The sequence below is a fragment of the Nyctibius grandis genome, chromosome 27 (genome assembly GCF_013368605.1).
Source record: "Nyctibius grandis isolate bNycGra1 chromosome 27, bNycGra1.pri, whole genome shotgun sequence".
Lineage (NCBI taxonomy): Eukaryota > Metazoa > Chordata > Aves > Nyctibiiformes > Nyctibiidae > Nyctibius > Nyctibius grandis.
In genome coordinates, this window is record NC_090684.1 from 306,042 (window position 1) to 323,597 (window position 17,556).

The 17,556-nt window shown below is 47.8% G+C and overlaps 1 protein-coding gene across 1 annotated transcript in view; it reads left to right on the forward strand.

Moving 5' to 3' along the window:
- SYT6 (synaptotagmin 6) overlaps positions 1–17,556 on the forward strand; it is a 29,118-nt gene that overhangs the window by 5,989 nt on the left and 5,573 nt on the right. Inside the window, exons 2-5 of the mRNA XM_068419343.1 lie at positions 11,735–12,071; positions 14,016–14,574; positions 16,500–16,620; positions 17,083–17,254. Coding sequence (XP_068275444.1) covers positions 11,735–12,071; positions 14,016–14,574; positions 16,500–16,620; positions 17,083–17,254 — 1,189 coding nt within the window. The remainder of the gene's footprint in view (positions 1–11,734; positions 12,072–14,015; positions 14,575–16,499; positions 16,621–17,082; positions 17,255–17,556) is intronic.

Sequence of the window (17,556 nt, forward strand, 5' to 3'; positions counted from 1 at the left end):
TTCAACTATCCGTGTTTCTCTTACCTGTTCACATTTAAAGGTACAATTGCATGTTCTTCCTTAGGACTCCAGGTTTCCATCTTGTGTTGGTTAGGCAGCTTTTTCTAGCTTTAATAGTTGTTATATCTTTTTCAAATATGATAGTATAAATTCTTCCTTCCTATCTATACACTGTGAAATCTGGAAGCTTGTCTGTAGCAGCCCTTATTGTTTCAATCCAGTGGACTCACTAACATGACAGTCACTTACGCTGGCAGTTGTTTGGGAGATGCGATTTGCCTCCCTGCCATGCATTGTCTTTAATTATACTTGTACATTGCAAAATGGCATCCTAGGGGGACAGAGAAGGGGTAGTTGGAGTGACTGTACATTAACTGTACATTTTCTGTGGCTGTGGAAAAAAGAAAGTTATCCTGCAGGTTGTCTGGTACATCGTGAAACTGCAGATGCTAATTAAGGCCGCCTTTATATTTAGTTCAGTTTGTTACGCTGTAGCAGGTTAGTGTTTGACAACATCACAGCAAACTGTGATGTGAAGACTAAAGGCAGGGTGCCAGAAGCTCAGTCCATACAAGCCCTTTCAAAACCATCATTAAGACGTGCGGTCCCAGAGTATTTGGTTCCATGGAAGAATAATTGCCCAGAAATTCCAGCTCACCAGTGTCTCTGGTAATGTAAGTATTATTCTGATTTTCTATGCATGTTTGTAACTGCTGCAGAGAAATACATGTGCTCTGGCAACAGGAAAGTGTTAGGTGAGTGCAGTGAGCACCTCCTTAAACGCGTCCTCTCCATACGCAGTACTTAATCTCCTGGACGTCTGCGAGTATTTGCTCAGAGTTATTTGAGCTCAGTTCTGGTCTCTGGTCAAAACGTTCATGCTAAAGGATTCTGATCTGCACAGCACGGAGTGGTACGAGTCGTTGGAAAAGGGAAGAAGGAATCTCAGAATCCATTTAATAAATCTGTAGGATCAGGCAGTCCAGCCTGCGCGCGTGGCTGCTGCGTGGTACATTTTAGGGGTTAAAGATCTCTGTCTTTGTTAGAAGCTAATGGAAGCAGCAGCAGCAGCAGCTAATGAGGGGAGCAGAGCCATTCAGGGAGGAAGTTCCCTAATCATTCAGCAGAGCTTAAACAAAGAAATGCTCTTTTCATAACCGCTGCATTCCCGGGCGGGCAGCGCAGGGTCTCTGTACCACGCAGGTACGCAGGCGGGTGGCTGGGGGACGCTGCCCTGCATCCTGCACAGAGCCTGCTGCAAACAAGCCGGGGCTGTTCTGCCATGCAGACCAGGTTGTGTTCTGTGTGCCAGGTGTTACCAGCATGGCAAGGTAAGAGAGAGAGAAAGAGGGCATGACGTGGGCTTACGTGGTCATACTGGGTCTAGATGGTTTTAATTGGCAACCTGGCCTGAGGACATGGCTCTGTGTGTCACCCAGATGTACACCTAGGGGTGTTCTGGATGAATCCTGCATCTCTTGGGGTTGCTGTGGGGCAGGTCTAGGCAATAGGGCTCTTCCAGGTGCCTTCCTGTAGTCACAAAGCCCCATTGTGCTGGTGGGGTGCCGCGTCCCTGGGCGGGCACTCTGCTGACGGAAAGCCTCTGCAAAGCTTCTGGGCTGCCTTGTCCCAGGCTTGGGGCAAGGCCCTCCCCTGGCTGAGCTGCCTTTTTGGGTTCTCAGGCCGTGTCCTCTCACGCGACCCCGGATCGCAGGGCTGGAGACTGCCTGGGCACCGTGCCAGGGTGAGGGTCAGCGCTCGTGGCAGGGTTCACCCTCCCATCTGGGATGGGAAGAGACCCTAATTCTGCTCCCAGTCAAGCTTTATCCTGAGAGCTTTTCAGGGCAGCCTGATTTTTTTTTTTTTTTTAACCAAAACACAGTCAAAGAGAGAGCTGCAGGGAAGCAATTTCCCAAAACTGACTCTCCCTGCAGACAGCGCAGGGCAGCGACGCAGCTCTGGCGCGGTGAGCCTGGGCGCTGGAGCGCTGCCGACCCCGGCCTCGCTGGTGTCTCACAATGGTTACGACTGACCAAGTTTTTGAAGGGAAGTTTTAAGGTACAGGGTCTTTAGTCACTTAAGGGAGACAGAGCGACAGTGAAAAGCTTTCGCTTGTTTGGTTTGCGTTGCATCTCGAAATGCCATTGTGTCCCTACGCCCCAGGAGTGCCCGTACCATGGTGCTCTGCTCTCTGCCCAGCTCTGCTCAGCCTCAGCAGGATGGACAGAGACCCACCCCCACACTGAACAGCCTCAGCAGGATGGACAGAGACACCCTCCCCCATGCTAAACAGCCTCAGCAAGGCTTCCTTGGCACATCGTCTGTGCCCCGCTCGGGTCCTGTATGTGCTGGGGTCACATCGTAGGAGGAGGATGACGCTCGGTGTCGGTTATTTAACCCCAGCCCAGGGACACTGTGTGTGTTCAGTGCTGCTGAGTCGTTTACAGATGTTGCTACAGCATATTGTGATAAAATGTCATGGGATTAGCACACAGCTATGTGCTGTAATTATATGCAGTGTGGCTTATAAGAGTTCATTAGGTTGGCATCAGTTAGACATAAAGCAATGACAACTCTCACCATCTCATTTATACTACTCCAGAGAACAGCAGATTAAGACACAAAGTGACCTAAATCACTGGGGAATGTTTCCTGCGGTTTGGAACATTTTTTTTTTTTTTTTTTTTTTTTTTTGTCAGTTTTGATAACAGAAATGCTGCATTGCTGACAGCTCTAAGTTCCCCTTCTGGTTGCACATGCCAACAAAAGTTTGAGAAACAAATATGCCTTTGAGGCAGCCTGGCTGGAAAGTCTGAATCGGCGGGCAGGTCAATAACCCCTCAATACCAAAGTGTTTGGTCTTCAGAAGCCTTCAGAACCAGTCTCCTCTGGTCCAGCTGCTCTCCTGGGGTGCAGACATTTTAATGGAGATCAGTTATTTTCTCTGGGTATTGATATGGGCCTCTCGGCTTTGTGTACGAAGCCCACAGTCACCAGTGGGCAAGGTGATGGTGAAAGAAGGGGGTTTTGTCTCCAGGTCCCCTCTGGGGAGCCCAGGCTGAGGAGTTAGGGACTGTCCATGCAGAGCCGACTTTTGAGCGGGAGCTGGGGTGGCACTGCCGAGGATGTCCCTGCGCTCGCCGAGGGTGTCCCTGCGCTCGCCGAGGGTGTCCCTGCGCTCGCTGTCGCCTGCTGCTGCTCCGGCCGCCTGCTCCGCTCTGCCCGGCTCGAGCTCTGCTGCTGTGTCGGCTCTGGAATGTGAACGACTCTTGCGCGGGGTCATTGAGTGCTTCTATGAGGCGTCCCCAGCAGCAAGGTCTCCAAGCAGGTTGTCTTCATGCTTAATGTGCAATAATGAGATGGTTTGAATTTTATAATCTTATATAATTACTCTCAAAATAGGTTCTGATTCATCCTTCCCTTTGAAGCTTATAGTTTGCATTCCAATAAGCTCTTGCATGGCAGGAACCCTGTGGTAGCAGCAAATTAATCTTTAAGAAGTTTTTTCTGTCTAACTGAAACTTTGGCACAGCCAGTTTGAGCATTCACGTCTCCCTCTTCCTACACGCCGTGATGTAGCTGGGTGTGCACAGGAGACAAGGGGGCTCTGGGCTCCCGTGGAGCCCATGCTGGCAGGGGGAAGCTGGTGGGAGCTGATAGTGTAAGGCTCTGTGTCCATGGGCTGAGGAAACACGTGGACAGGATAAATCTCCTTTTAGCTTCATGCGGGAGGGAGGTTGAATTTGCAGATCTTCCAAGGGGACATTTCAGAGACTCTGTGAATGTCTCCGCTCAGAACATCTGCCACGTTCATCTCATGAGGGTTTCCACCCCTCTGCCTTTGAGGGGAGTTTATTGTTGAGCTACGTGTGATGAACTGAGTGTGAAAGTGCTCTTCGTGTAAAACAATCTGTGAAAACTCTTCCTGCTTTCACGTTGCTCTCAATTCACTTTCATTGCACTGTCCTCTGTGGAATTACTCATGGTTGACATATAGAGTAACAAAACAAGATCTGGGCATACTCCGTGACAAAGAGGAGCTGCGATGGCTGCTTGGTTCCCCTGGAGAAAGGCTGTAAAGCGTCCCGGGGTCGCGGGAGTGTGCGCGGTGCAGTCTGCCAGGGTCCCTGCGGGTATTTCGTAGCGTTGTGCTGCACCGGATGGCTGCGGGGAATAATCAGGGAATCTCACATTACCGAGAGACATGAATACCCTGATTTGTTTCTTTCTGGATGGGTTTTGTTGCCCATTTTCCTCTCCCACATACTCTAAGGATGCGGCACTGTCCTCGGCCAGGCGATGCTCCCTGTGCACCTGCAAGGAAACCCGACAAGCAGCCAAGTTCCTGGTCTGCGCAGGGTGCCAGTGGGTGCAGGCAGAGCCGTAAGGGACAGCCGACATGCTCCTGTCGCTGGGATCACTCCCGGGATAGGAGCAGGTTGGAGGGTCTAAGAAAATGGGCTTGTAACCTGTGGACCCGCAAGTGATAGATATCGCCCGCGCTCTCGCTGCCGGGCTTGCTGCTCTGCAACCCTTATTGCCACCCACAGCATGAGATAATGTCTGGGGGACGATGGAAGCTCTGCTCAGTCCATAATTGTTTCTGACCGGGTCCTTTAACATCTGCTGAGAACTTGATGAAATATTTTCCCCTCACTAACGACCCACACCTCTGTGATCCTGTTTGAGCAGCAACCCCTGCTGCAATGCTTCGCAGCACATCCAGCTCCTGGGCTACTTGTGAAAAGCAAATTGACCGCAGCTAGACTTTGAAGTGACAGCTGCTAATGACTTGCCTAGCTCACGAATATTTCAGGACGTATTCCTACATCTCATAGCTGCTAGGGAACACAACCAGTAAATTAAGAAGAAAAGCATTGCTGAAGTTTCAAATGACAACCAAATAGCAGGGAGTAGGCCTGAAGATCTGACAATGAAGACATCAGCAGAGGACTGGCACGCTGGGCATAATCCCAGCAAACAGAGGCAATTAGGGAGCAGGCTTGCAATGCTGCCCTCTTGCAGCTGTGCTCTCTGCAGACCCCGCCGTCCGCTTGGCTGTGGACTCTGTTCAATAGAGCTGCTTGCTGACACAAGAACTGAAGCTGTGCTGGGTGACAGGGATAATCTGATCTTTATTATTTGCTCTGTTACTGTTCCCACGGCCGTGGCATGCTTGGGGAGGGGATAAGGAGCTGGCAGAGAACCACACGCTGCTGCACTGCAGCTCACCTCTCATCCAGTGCAGCATTTCACGATTTATAAGGCAGCCAGTTTCCTTTTCAAAATTCCTCTTGCAAAGTGCTCTGCCTGCTGCTGCCCTCCACGGTGCCTTGCAGGGCTTGTTCTGAGCTGTGTTCCCAAAGGGCTGGTTCCCTCCCTCTGCTGCAGTTCGCGTTCTGGTTTTGGCTGTGGTGCTGCTGGATGCTGTGCTGCTGCGTTGGTTTAACATTCAGTTTCTGGTCTATGCAGTCCTGGCTCCTTCCTCTATAAAGGTTCAGAGCCGAATGGCATTGCTAAATAAACATGTCTCTAGCTAGGGTTTAATGGAAACCTCTTCCTTTTCCCCTGCTGTTGTCCTGTGCTCCCCTCTACCCCTGCCTCAGGCGTCTGAGATTCTCCACAGTTTCTCATGCCCAATTTCCAGCCCTCAGCTAATCAGACTTACATTGCTGATGCTTCTCAATTGAGAGAAAATTAGATCAGCAGTGGGTGGGTGCCTCACGTGGTCTTTTGTAGCCCCAGAGCTGCCTGTCTTCTCCTCCAGCAATAACTCTTGTAGTAATCCATCATTGGAATGCGTGATCTCTACAAAGCCCTACAGAAATAGAGCAATATATTCTCACAAGCACTGTGGCAATAGAAAAATGTAGCAAAAATGGACAGAGAAGCCTGGAAATATCTCCTGACTTGGTATGAGCACTGGTCGATATATTACACAGGAAAACCAGTCTCGCAGCCAGTACAAGCGAGGTCAAGGTACATCACCATCACCCGCTGCCTCTGGGCTCTGCTGTCTCCTGCAGCTGCTCTTCCAGGAGCATTTGCTGTGGCAGGACGTTACGTGCTCGAAGTCACAGCTCAGGGTAGCTGGGAGCTGCTGTTTCAGCTGAAAGAAACCGAGTGGGGAACACACCAACCAGAGCTCTCACTGATGCTGAGGTTTTCCATTGGCCACCAGAAAAACTCACCAGTAAGAACCTCTCTCAGGGAAGATGTGCATTTGCTCTCGGCGGGTCAGGTCAGAGGCTTTGTCTGGGTCTGCCCGTGCCGGTGGAGCTGAGGGACCACACGTGCCGTGGCGGCAACAGGTAGCTGGAACGACAAAGAGGTGCTGGAGTGTTGAGGGAGCCATCAAACATGTTTTGTTTTCTCTACGGGGAGTGGGTGGAAGGAAAGCTAAATTATATCTTCAAGATATTAAATATAACGCTTCACATTAAGCTCAGAGTTATCCGTGAATATCTTTAATGATAGTGCGAGCTACTTCACAGTAATAAAAGTCAATGTTGCCATAATTAGACCAGTATTGTCTTGCAGTTAATAGACCATTGTAATCATGGCTTTGTCATATTATTAATCATTTTCTGTTTGGACTTTGCTAATTATCCCCTTTGGTAACTCAGTTTGGGTATTATGAAGTCATCAGGGACATAAAGCTGAAAGGTAGTTCCACCATATTCTCTTAATTAGTTCTCATCCATGATGAAACAAAATGGGCAGTTGTACTGATGAGCTCCTTTCCGAGTGCGTGGGTACGGGGGCACGGGAGGGGCTGGACTAACCAAGAAATGATCCTCCTTTCCTAAATCTGCTTTTAGCTTTACAGTTTTAAATTGCTCCACTGGCCCTTGGGCCTGCCCTGGGCTATCTCATCTTTTATTTGAAAGGCAGTAGGAAGTAGTGACCTGCTCAGAAGTTTTATAGTTTTGAGCCATTCTGTGAGCTTTGTTTTAAGATTCAATAGCAAGTAAAAACACACTGCCCTTTACTGCGGGAGAGGGACAGTGGGACAGTAACTCGGCCACAGGGCTCCCGAGTGTCACCCAGCCCGCTTCTCACCACCCTCACCCTGTTTCCTTTGTAGATGCGTAACTGCTCCTGCTGCAAGAAAACCAAGGCGCAGCACTGTTTTTGTGAGAAGTTGGTCTGAGCTGTTCGTGCTGCCTCTGAAAACTTTGGTTCATTATTTTCCCTGCCAGGCTGCAGGGGTGGGAGATCAGCTTCTCTGTTCACTCAATTTTGACGTTTAACAGCACAAGGGGTGACAAATGATCATTTATCCTTAGCCTCTCAGGTACGGCTTGCTTTCTCCTGTTAGCTAAAGGAAAGCAGAGCAAAGACCATGGTCCATGTGGGCCTTCCCGTGGATGTGCTCGTGTCTGTCCTGGCAGCAAGTGGCTTTCTGGTTTAGAAATCTCTGTTTCTCTCCATCAGCTGCTCTGACGGGGAATCTGTGGCATAACTCATCAAAAGGTCGTTCCTGGCCGAGAGGAGCCTTTCCCTGGTTCTCCTGGTGTGGAAATGCTTTCAGTGAAGGTCTCTGCTTTGCAGCGAAGGACCAGGACTGCTAGTGGTGGCTGTCGATGGTCACTTCTGGGGCGTTGCTGTGAGATGTCCTAGTGCTTTGTGGCTGTAGGGGTTGGGACTAAGCCTCAGTTCTCCAAGGAATTTGGGTGCATGCAGAAATATAGGGGGTCACAAATTCACAATTTCTCTTTTGCTTTATACACCATGCTAAACCTCTACCTCACAAAGACCTTCATCAGTGAGGCAGACCATCCCCGAAGGAGCCATCTCTGTTCCAGTAGGTAAATAAGAACTCGGGGCCTTATCCTAAGCGTGTCAACTAATGCAGGTAGATGTTCTTCTGCGTGGCCATGTCTTTCCTGCTGCTTGCTCTCCCTTCCCTCCTCGTTAGTCATACGAGAGCTTCATTAGTCATGCAAGAGCTTCGTCATTGCTGCTCTGTAGCCAAAAGCAGTTTCCAGCTGAGGGTTCCTCTGGGAAGCGGCTCTTGCTCCCGGGGCGGCGAGACTGGAAAATATCCGTGTTAATTCGTATTTGCCACCTCCTCCTTTTCAGCTTTATCTCTTCAATTACAAGTTGTAATAAAATCCATTTTCCGACATGGCAATTTCTCCTGTGTCTCACAAAGGAGCTGGGCTGGGCTGAGGTACCAGCACTGAGTCAGATAAGAGCAGGGTGAGGAATGGCCGAAGCCATTCTGCACTCACACGGCCCCACTTGCCTGATAATAACAAAGCGACAAATAGCTCACTGTTATTTTTTTAGAGGAGAACAGAATAGAAACATAGTCCTTGTATTTTTCTTCAGATGGGGCATTTCTCAGAGCATAACGTGACCGAGGGCGGCGATGCCGCGAGCGGTTGGGGCTCTGCCGAGCTGGCTGTGGCGCGGGAAACGCTCGGTGAAGCAGAGGCTGGATGGTTCCTGTGCCGAGCCCTTCCTTCCTGCTGGCCACAGACACGTCCCCTTCCCTGGGCTCTGAACCTTGCACGGGGTGGGATAACATAAACAAAGGAGCTAATCTTTCCCCTGGGCTGAGTGTCGTTTTGGTCTGTTCTGTCTTTGCAGAAGTTTTTGGGAGAACAGGCCCTATCTCCACCCATGCCAGGAGTACCCAAGCAACCTCTGGCCCTGGGGCATTTTCTGTGAGATAGGGAATTATCTTGTTTTTACAGTTTCTTGTAAGTTAAAGGACATTTAAAGCATAACATTTTGAATACTAAGTATTTTTTAAGAAGTAACTGGTATTTCAAATTCATGAGAGAAAGCTCATTAAATCAATTAAGGTCAACTCTGTCCAACTGATATTTCAGTTTAATAAGTCACAAAAAAGTCTTGGGTAATTCGATGTCATCTTCAGGCAAACCAATATTCTTCCCAGGCAGATGCTTAAAAAAATGTCTGTAAAATCCTCATCCTTGTGTTTTATGCGAGCTGTCAGAGGAAAGAGTGGGAGGTCATGCATAAAAGTATCTGTGAATCCTGTCAAATACATTATGACTGCCAGTTCAGCAAGATGTGACATGAACTAAGATCTTTCTCTAGCTGGCAACAGGTTTTCAGAAGGGATAGCTGATTATTTCTGATGTTTGCCATTAATGAGGCTGGTGTGCTGGCAGAGTCATGCACGCTATATAACATCTTGGCATGGGCAGAAGTATCTTAACAGAAACTTCTCTGTCACAGAACAGCTCCAAGCAGTGACAGATTCTGCACTGCAACTATTTCCTTTGTAACAACACAGACATATTTGCAAAAAGTCCAGGTTCTTAAGTTTTGTTATGAAACTGTTTGACACTGAGGTTCCTGGGCACAGTTCCAAGACGATGCGAAGAGTAGGAAAGCAGCACCTCTGCGCTCTGCTTTGGTGAGAATACGCGTAGCCAAACCTCTAAGGGAGCTCCACTGCTGACTTGTACAATCCTATTCATTATTGAATGAGACGGGACTTATTTATTCACCCCGGTGGTGATCTGTATTTCCACCTTGGAGATACAGCAGAAAATAAATGGTGCAGTCTGACCTGTACAGGAGGCTGGTGAGGGAGAGGAAAAGTTGCAACAACTTCTGGATGGCATTTACCCTTCCACCTGCATCGGCTGGCAGTTTCCAGCCCTTCCTTTCATGTCAAAGCACCTGTGGGCAGCCGGGAAGCTTTGCCTCAAGCTCTTAGTGAATTTGCTAAGCTAGGTAATTTTGTGGGAAAACAGTGTGTTTCCTACAGATGGTTTCCCAGGTGTTCAGCAGAACTGCCTCGTAGATGTTGCATTTTGTGTCTGATGCTTCCTTGAGATTTCACTTACAAGAACTGATGTGAGAATCCTAAATATATCGTAGCTATTGTATTCCCGGATAGCATGTTAGCAAAGTTTGATGATATAAATGGGTTCCTGAATACTTCGCTGTTATGGTTCATCCATGATGGTTGTGGTTTTTTTTTAATTATTTTTTAAAAATTATTTTAAAATTCAGCTATTTTGTCAAGATAAAAATTTAGTCTTTCCTCATATTTCATAGATTTTCTAAGTCTTAAACATTAAATATCTTATTACAGCTGTACAAAACTACTGTACAACCAAAGGAAACAGAAGGTCTTCTTGTGGCTTCTGCTTAAGGTAAAGCATCTGTCAGGGATCTCATCTATAGCAGCTATGATGAAGCACAGATGTGAGGTTCCCAGTTTACCTTCCAAGAGCTGAGCTGCCTGGTAAGGATGGATTTTGTGGGAGATTGTTTTAAATGTGGTTTTTGAGTGAGTCTAGTGTTTCTGAGAGCCCATGGAGGTGAGACGCTGTTTGCCTTGAGTACGTTTAGACATGATCTAAGAGGTGCTGTCAGCTCACATGGACAGAACGGGAACATCCATGTCTGCAGCCGTGAACTTGTTCTGCTCGCCGAGGGTCACTGGAGCTGCGATCACTTACACAAGTCGCAGTACCTGCGTCTCGGGTGCTTCACTGAGCAGCTGCTGACTGTTTCACATGCCAACACAAAACGTTTATGGTCCGAGCGTACACATAAACAGAGGCGAGTAAGAGGTAATGGTTGTTCTGTATAAACCTCTGGCATGTTTGGTACTTTTTTGCCTGTCTTTCTGTCCTGACTTGCACTCAGGTAGTTTAAGGAGCACAGCTTTACCGGGCCCTACAAATAACACAGCGGGCAAGCAAGGAATTGTCCTTGAACTCACAGCAATCAGTGGCTGAATCGCCGTGGTCCTGACATTGCAGAGTGAACCCCAGTGCAAAACCTGTCTGCACCTCAGGGACCGGTGTTCTTTGTGATTCTGAACTGTTGGAGCTTTGGTTTGGGTGGGAATCTGGGAATTAATACACTGTAAGAAAGGAACTGAAAATAGCCAATGTTTTCTCTTTTTGAAGCGCTGTGAATCATTTCACAGCCTAGATCATATATCTCTATGTATATCTTCCTTTTTTCCTGATTCTTCAGCCATAGGTACGGAAGAAAAAGATTGAAATGCTGAAATACATAGTGTATGAGGTAAAAGTGACTCAGAGAGCCAGAGAACACACACAACTTCTGTGCTATTCAGAATAAGGAACAATGTGTGGTACTTTCTGTACAGCCTCCTTCTGTGTTTGGTCTCACTGCCTCAGCAGCTGGTGATTTTTTTTTTTTAATTGGTATTTACTTTTTATTCCCTGTGGGCGCATCTGGACAAGATGTGAGTGTTGAAAGTACAACAACAATCTGCTTCCAGGATCATGGTAGATAGATTTTTTTTAATATAGTGTCTGAACACTTGTGGTATGAAGTAAAAAGGCAGATTCTGCCGGTACAGCACTGGAGCTTGTTTCTATCATTCAGGTCTGCAATTCTTCTTGGTTTCAGGCTCAGCAGTTTGCTGACTGACTCTGCAAAACAAACCAAGGATGATGTTTTATAGCCGATCTAATCGTAAAGGTATAAAGCTTCATAGCTCTGGCCATCTGGAGACACCCATTTCTCCCCAGATGTGTCTGGGGCAGGAGGGGGTCCCAAATCTGTCAGGAGATGCTCCCTTGGGTTTGACTCTCGCTTGCAGAACCTGCTGAGAGCTCTCCATTAGTCATGATACAAGTCAGTTTGGACCATTTCTTCCCTTTACTTACGGCTTTCTCACCATCTCTTTTTTCATTTTTTTTCTCTTCTCCTTTCCCGTTCCTCCCCTCTCCCTGTCGCTGTTGCCTTCTCTCCCCTGTAGAGCTCTCCGTCAGCCTCCTTGCAGTGATAGTTATTGTGTGTGGACTGGCCCTGGTGGCAGTTTTTCTGTTTCTCTTTTGGAAGCTGTGCTGGGTTCCCCGGAGGAACAAAGCCGTTTCTTCTAACCTGGCCGTCTTGCAGAGCGAGGCAGGCTGCGATAAGGAGAGCATGGCAGACAAGCTCAAGGACACGGGTGCCATCAGCTTCCTGGAGGCAGCGGTGAAGATCAGCCATACGTCGCCAGACATCCCTGCAGAGGTCCAGATGTCCATGAAAGACCACCTCATGCGGCGCACGCGGATCCAGAGGCAGACGACGGAGCCCGCATCTTCGGCCAGGTGAGCGGACGTGGTGCTCTGCGGGGACGCTGCGCCTCGGGGGCAGCGGGAGGAGCGTCCGATGGAGCCCAAGGCTCAGCTGCCTTCAGGGAGGCCAAAGAAAGCGCTCCCACCTACATGCTGCATTGCTTTCCAAAGATTGGTCATTAATCAATTAATGCGTTAAGACTGGCTTACCACGGGCCCTTTTAAAAACCTCGAGGATTCAAGCCCTGTTACTGTGACTTGACCCCATTGTGTCAAGCCGTCGGTACGCTTTGGCCACTTTAATTCTGCTCCGACGCGAGGCAGGCTGAGGGATCAATGATGGGGCTGTCAGACAGAGTCAGACCCTTGTGCTCGCTCTCATTGTGGCTCCCAGCAGAAACAATTAGATAAGCAGAATTGACATTATCGCTCAGTGCACAGGCTTAGGACCAGCTGCGCTCAGTGCGTGTGCTTGATGCGTGTTCTCAGTGTGTGTGCTGGGTGCGTGTGCTCAGTGCGTGTGCTCAGTGCGTGTGCTCGGTGTGTGTCTCTGCCTCAGCCGGGGCAGGGATGTCCACGCCACGCTCAGTAAATCAGGGTAAGGCTGTACGGACCCTGGGACACCTTCTCAGCGAGAACACTGAGAAATACGGTACCTCTTCCCTGACACAGAAGGCTGTGAAAGTGGGACAGGAAAGGGTGATCGCAGGGTGCTGGCTGCGCCCCAGCGCTGCTGCTTGCTTTGCTGGCCGTGCCCACAATGTGTGTGAGAGAGCAACTGCGAGAACAGACACTGCTTGGAAAATTGGCTGCGGCATTGCAGAATTAATAAGGCACTGATCACAGCCTTCTGTTCAAAGAAGCTGGAGTTAAAATCGACATGGTGCCACCTGCAATTGTGCCACATACTCTTTTATTTAACTGCGCCGCTTTTTGGACAGCTGATTGCCTCTCTTTTGCACACACACTCATTCTGCTTTTATTACACCTTTACAGTGGAGAAGGAAACAAGCACTCAGCCTGCCTGAATTAGGACAAACAAAGTGGGACTCGGTTGTGTGTGGGAAGGTTTCAAACCCACTTTCTCAAGCGAGAGAGCCCAGCATGAACCACAGGCAGGCAGCCAGACCCGGCGGCACTGGGGAACAGCCCCAGCAGTCTGGGATCTCTGACTCGCAGCCGAGCCCAGCTCAGGCCAAAATGCCTTTGAGGAACCTGCCAAGGAGAAGTGCGGCCTCCGAGCACCACGTATCACCGAAAGCTAATGCTTTGGCTGCACAAGTTCTTAGTATAGTTAAATAGCTCCATATACTGCTCTTGTAAACAGCAGATGATCTGAAATAATGCCGTGAGTCCACAGAAAGCTTTTCAGCTTTGCTTAGGTGAAGCTTTGCTTACATACAGTTTCCCTTGTGCTGAAGGGGAGCTCAGGGCAAGAGACAGCTTCCAGATGAGGCTGTGCATTCCTCCCAGTCAGGAATTGTCTATCGCTTTCTGATGAGAGTCTGTTGGAGACATTTGGAAGCATCAAAACCCAGAATAAAAATCTAACTTTCTGAGCTGGTTGTGGCTCTCTCACTTTAAATTTTTTTTTTTTGCCTAAGGGGAACTTAGTGTCAGCATCTTAGAAGTGTAAGGACTGAGGGTGGGAAAGAGTCTCCATGCTGGTTGTTTATGGCTTGGTTAAGGAGTTGTTGGGTCTCATATATTTAGCTGTGGGCTGTTACTTGTGTAACAGGTGAAAAAAAAATGCACCTTGCTGCAAATACTCTGAAAGTTAGGAAATTTGCTGGATCGGTTCCTTTGGCCGCTGGAGGTGTTCCCTTCGGTGTTCATTTCGATAATGTACCTGGCTTGTGTACAGAGGTCAGGAGCACTCACTGCACTCCCTGCTTTCCTAGCGTTAGTAGTCCAGGGGAGAAAAAGGAGAGAGATGTTCTTGGAAAACCATACAGCTGCCGTGTGTTCCTCCTGCAGGCACATCTCCTTCAAAAGGCACCTTCCTCGGCAAATGCACGTATCCAGCATGGACTATGGCATGGACCCACCGGCGGTGGCTGAGCAGCCGACCAGCATCGGTCGCATTAAGCCCGAACTCTATAAGCAAAAATCTGTTGACTCTGAGGACCCCAAAAAAGAGGCAGCAAAAACCTGTGGGAAAATTAACTTCACTCTCAAGTATGACTACGAGAATGAGACGCTGACTGTCCGAATTCTCAGGGCTTTTGACTTGCCAGCCAAAGACTTCTGCGGCAGCTCAGATCCCTACGTGAAGATCTACCTCCTGCCCGACAGAAAGCGCAAGTTCCAGACACGGGTCCACAGGAAGACTCTGAATCCCACCTTCGATGAGTCCTTCCACTTCCCTGTGCCCCACGAGGAGCTGGTGAGCAGGAAGCTCCACCTGAGCGTCTTTGACTTTGACAGGTTCTCCAGACACGACATGATCGGAGAAGTTATCTTGGAGAACCTCTTTGAGGCCTCAGACCTCTCCCGGGAGACTTCCATCTGGAAGGACATTCAGTACGCGACGACGGTGAGTATCTGCTGTGGAGGGCCGTCCCTGCCCGGGGACCGTTCGCAGCGCGGTGCCACGGTGTGACGTGTGGTACCTGCGTGTGCAAGGACAGACACCGAGCGCGTGGTGAGCGGCGTCGGGGCAGGGTGGGCTGGGCTTCTATTTTTGGCTAGTCTGCCTAAAGGGGTAAGTAAGCAAGAGATCAGAGTGGGAACTCTGAGTGGGTGACAGTATTAAACTCTCATTTGCCAGCAAATAGCACCTTCTGCGACAACATTTATTTAGATACCTACAAGTCTGGTGATACATTGCTCTGTCCGTAAAACATTTGGCTGCCACTGTTTTATCTGTACACTCTATGCTTAAGAAGATTTTCAATTTATTTGCTAGTCAAGTGAAGTCTTGTCTTGAAGAATCAAGACTTTTATGTAACGTTCATTAGTATTCTGCACGTCTAAGTGGAATAAATATCTAATCTTTGCCTTACCAGAGAACGAGAAGGAAATCATTTGGCAAAAATCTCATCCATCAACAAGATCTATTCTCCTAACACTTAGCAAAGCTTTAAGTGTCTAATGCACTTACTTGTCTTTTTAGTTCCATCACTCTACTACTAACAGCTACAATTTCTTTTCAGCAGATCATTATATCACATTGAAATGAATCAAACACTCTGTTTCCAAAAATAAACTGGTGGTTTGCTCTACAGATGTGGGATCTGTATGTATAAAATAAGACTTTGTTTTTAAATCAATTTTTGGAAGGTGTTTGGAAATCTTTCTGATGACTTCAGATGAAAACTTTCTAGTTTAAATAATACTTTTTGGTTTTTTTTTCTGAATTCCCAAGAGCAAGGCAATGATGGAATGGGCTTTTAGGAGGTGTAGTAGATAAGGCTGGATGTACCAGAGGTGCTAAGAGCTATGTGTAAAAGTTGTTTTATGGGGCACTAAAAGAGTAAATTGTATTTGCCTCTATGTGGTCCAGAAACTACCAAACGTTTCTGAGTGCCATCTGCTGGTTAATGCACTATTTCTATACATACATATACCTGCCTCATACTGCGTGCGTTAGCTCTTTGAGGGCATCTCAGAGGGGCTGGTGGTCCAAATGACAGTAAGCATGTCACAAGCTAAAAGCTCAATTGCTACTAAATGGAGCCCTTCATGGTTCCGTTCTGTGTTAAAGCCATGACCCCCTGGTCAGTAACTACACAGTAACTCATGCTCAACTTCAGAGAAAATCACCGTGCTACTCAGAGCCATTTGCATTCTTTACCAAAACATTAGGCACCAGCGAAATCCGTAAACCTCTATTACTGAGCCAATGCCAGCGGGTGTACTAGAAAGTCACTCATTGCATTTGTTGCAGTGCACGACCAGAGAATTACGGCACCGCTGCACGTGAAGGTCTCACCTTTCTGTTATCTCCCCTTGTGTTTGGTATTTCTCCATTTGAGGAAATGGATGTTAGTGTCGCACACTTGGCACTAGAAGATATATACTGTACATTCAAGCAAAACTTGATACTAATATAATTTCCTTAATGGCCTTCATTTGGTGTTAGATATTGTTTCACTTCTGCATAACCAAGGGGGCAGAAAAGGGGAGTGCGTTAGCCGTGATGCTGCAATGGGAAGCACATACTGAGGCAGTGGAAGATTGTCCTTAACTATGATTTGAAGCTGCAACATTTGGACACACATTTTTTTCCTGTTCCCTATACTCATTTTTAGCCAAATAATGTTGGGACACACTGGAAAATAAATTCCGCAGCACTGCCGTATAGTGAAGTGTCATTCACTTGAAAATGACAGAATAGAGAAAAGCCTGATTCAGTGCGAGTGCTGCATGAATGCTGCACGAAGCATCGTGGTGGAGGCTGGAGGCAGCCAGGCTGGTTCTTGCACGTTTCCAATATAATGTGTTCTCTGTTTTTTAAAGGAAAGCGTGGACCTGGGAGAGATCATGTTTTCCCTTTGTTATTTGCCAACTGCAGGTCGCCTCACCTTAACAGTCATTAAATGCAGGAATCTCAAAGCTATGGATATCACTGGTTACTCAGGTAGGTGCTCCTGGCTGAGAAGGACCCCACTGCATCCACACTTCCTCCTCCTCCCTCAGGATAGCCTCAATGATAGTGGGCCAAGGCTGTATCATCACTGAAACACCTGGCAAAGGTGCCCAGTGTCCGTTAGCATCTTCTGATGAATATGGGCTCTTGGTTTGAAATGGGGCCTTCTCACACTTGCAAACCCTTATCACAGAAAAACTGATGGAAACGGCTGATTTTTTCCTTCCAAGAAGACTGCAGTGCTGGTTCTCCAGTACCTGAACCTCATGACAGCACTCACACCAGTATGAGAAATAGTGGGTTCGATGGGTACACAGGCCCTTTTCCTAACACTACATTCGAGGAGTGCCTTTGGCTCATGGGACTTTACGGTCCATCCTTTGATAATGCTGTTTCTATATTGTGATGGTAACAAACTAAAGAGAAGGCCTTTTCCTATGTCTTCCTCTCCAGATCCATATGTCAAAGTGTCTTTGCTCTGTGATGGGCGAAGACTGAAAAAGAAGAAAACCACCATAAAGAAAAACACACTTAATCCCACTTACAATGAAGCAATAATCTTTGACATCCCCCCCGAGAACATGGATCAAGTCAGTCTGCTTATCTCCGTCATGGATTACGATCGGTAGGTGGGAGGCTCTGGAGAGCTGGAGGGGAAAACATCCCATTGGGTGCGGGTTTTCCTGCTCAATAGCCATTTTTCTTGGTATCATGGCCTTGATTGCATGGCTCTGTGGCATCAATCTGTCTCTAGTGATTTATTGCTAAAGTGTCATTGTTATTTATGGTTATGGAAAATTGCCTGCTAGAATAGTAACTATGATAAAGCTGGTCCTTTGCTTTATGGCATTTTCTTGAGTGAGTACTGTGTTCCCCTTCGCTATTTGCTTGTCCTGCAAACATTCATCCCATTTTCAAAAGCAAATG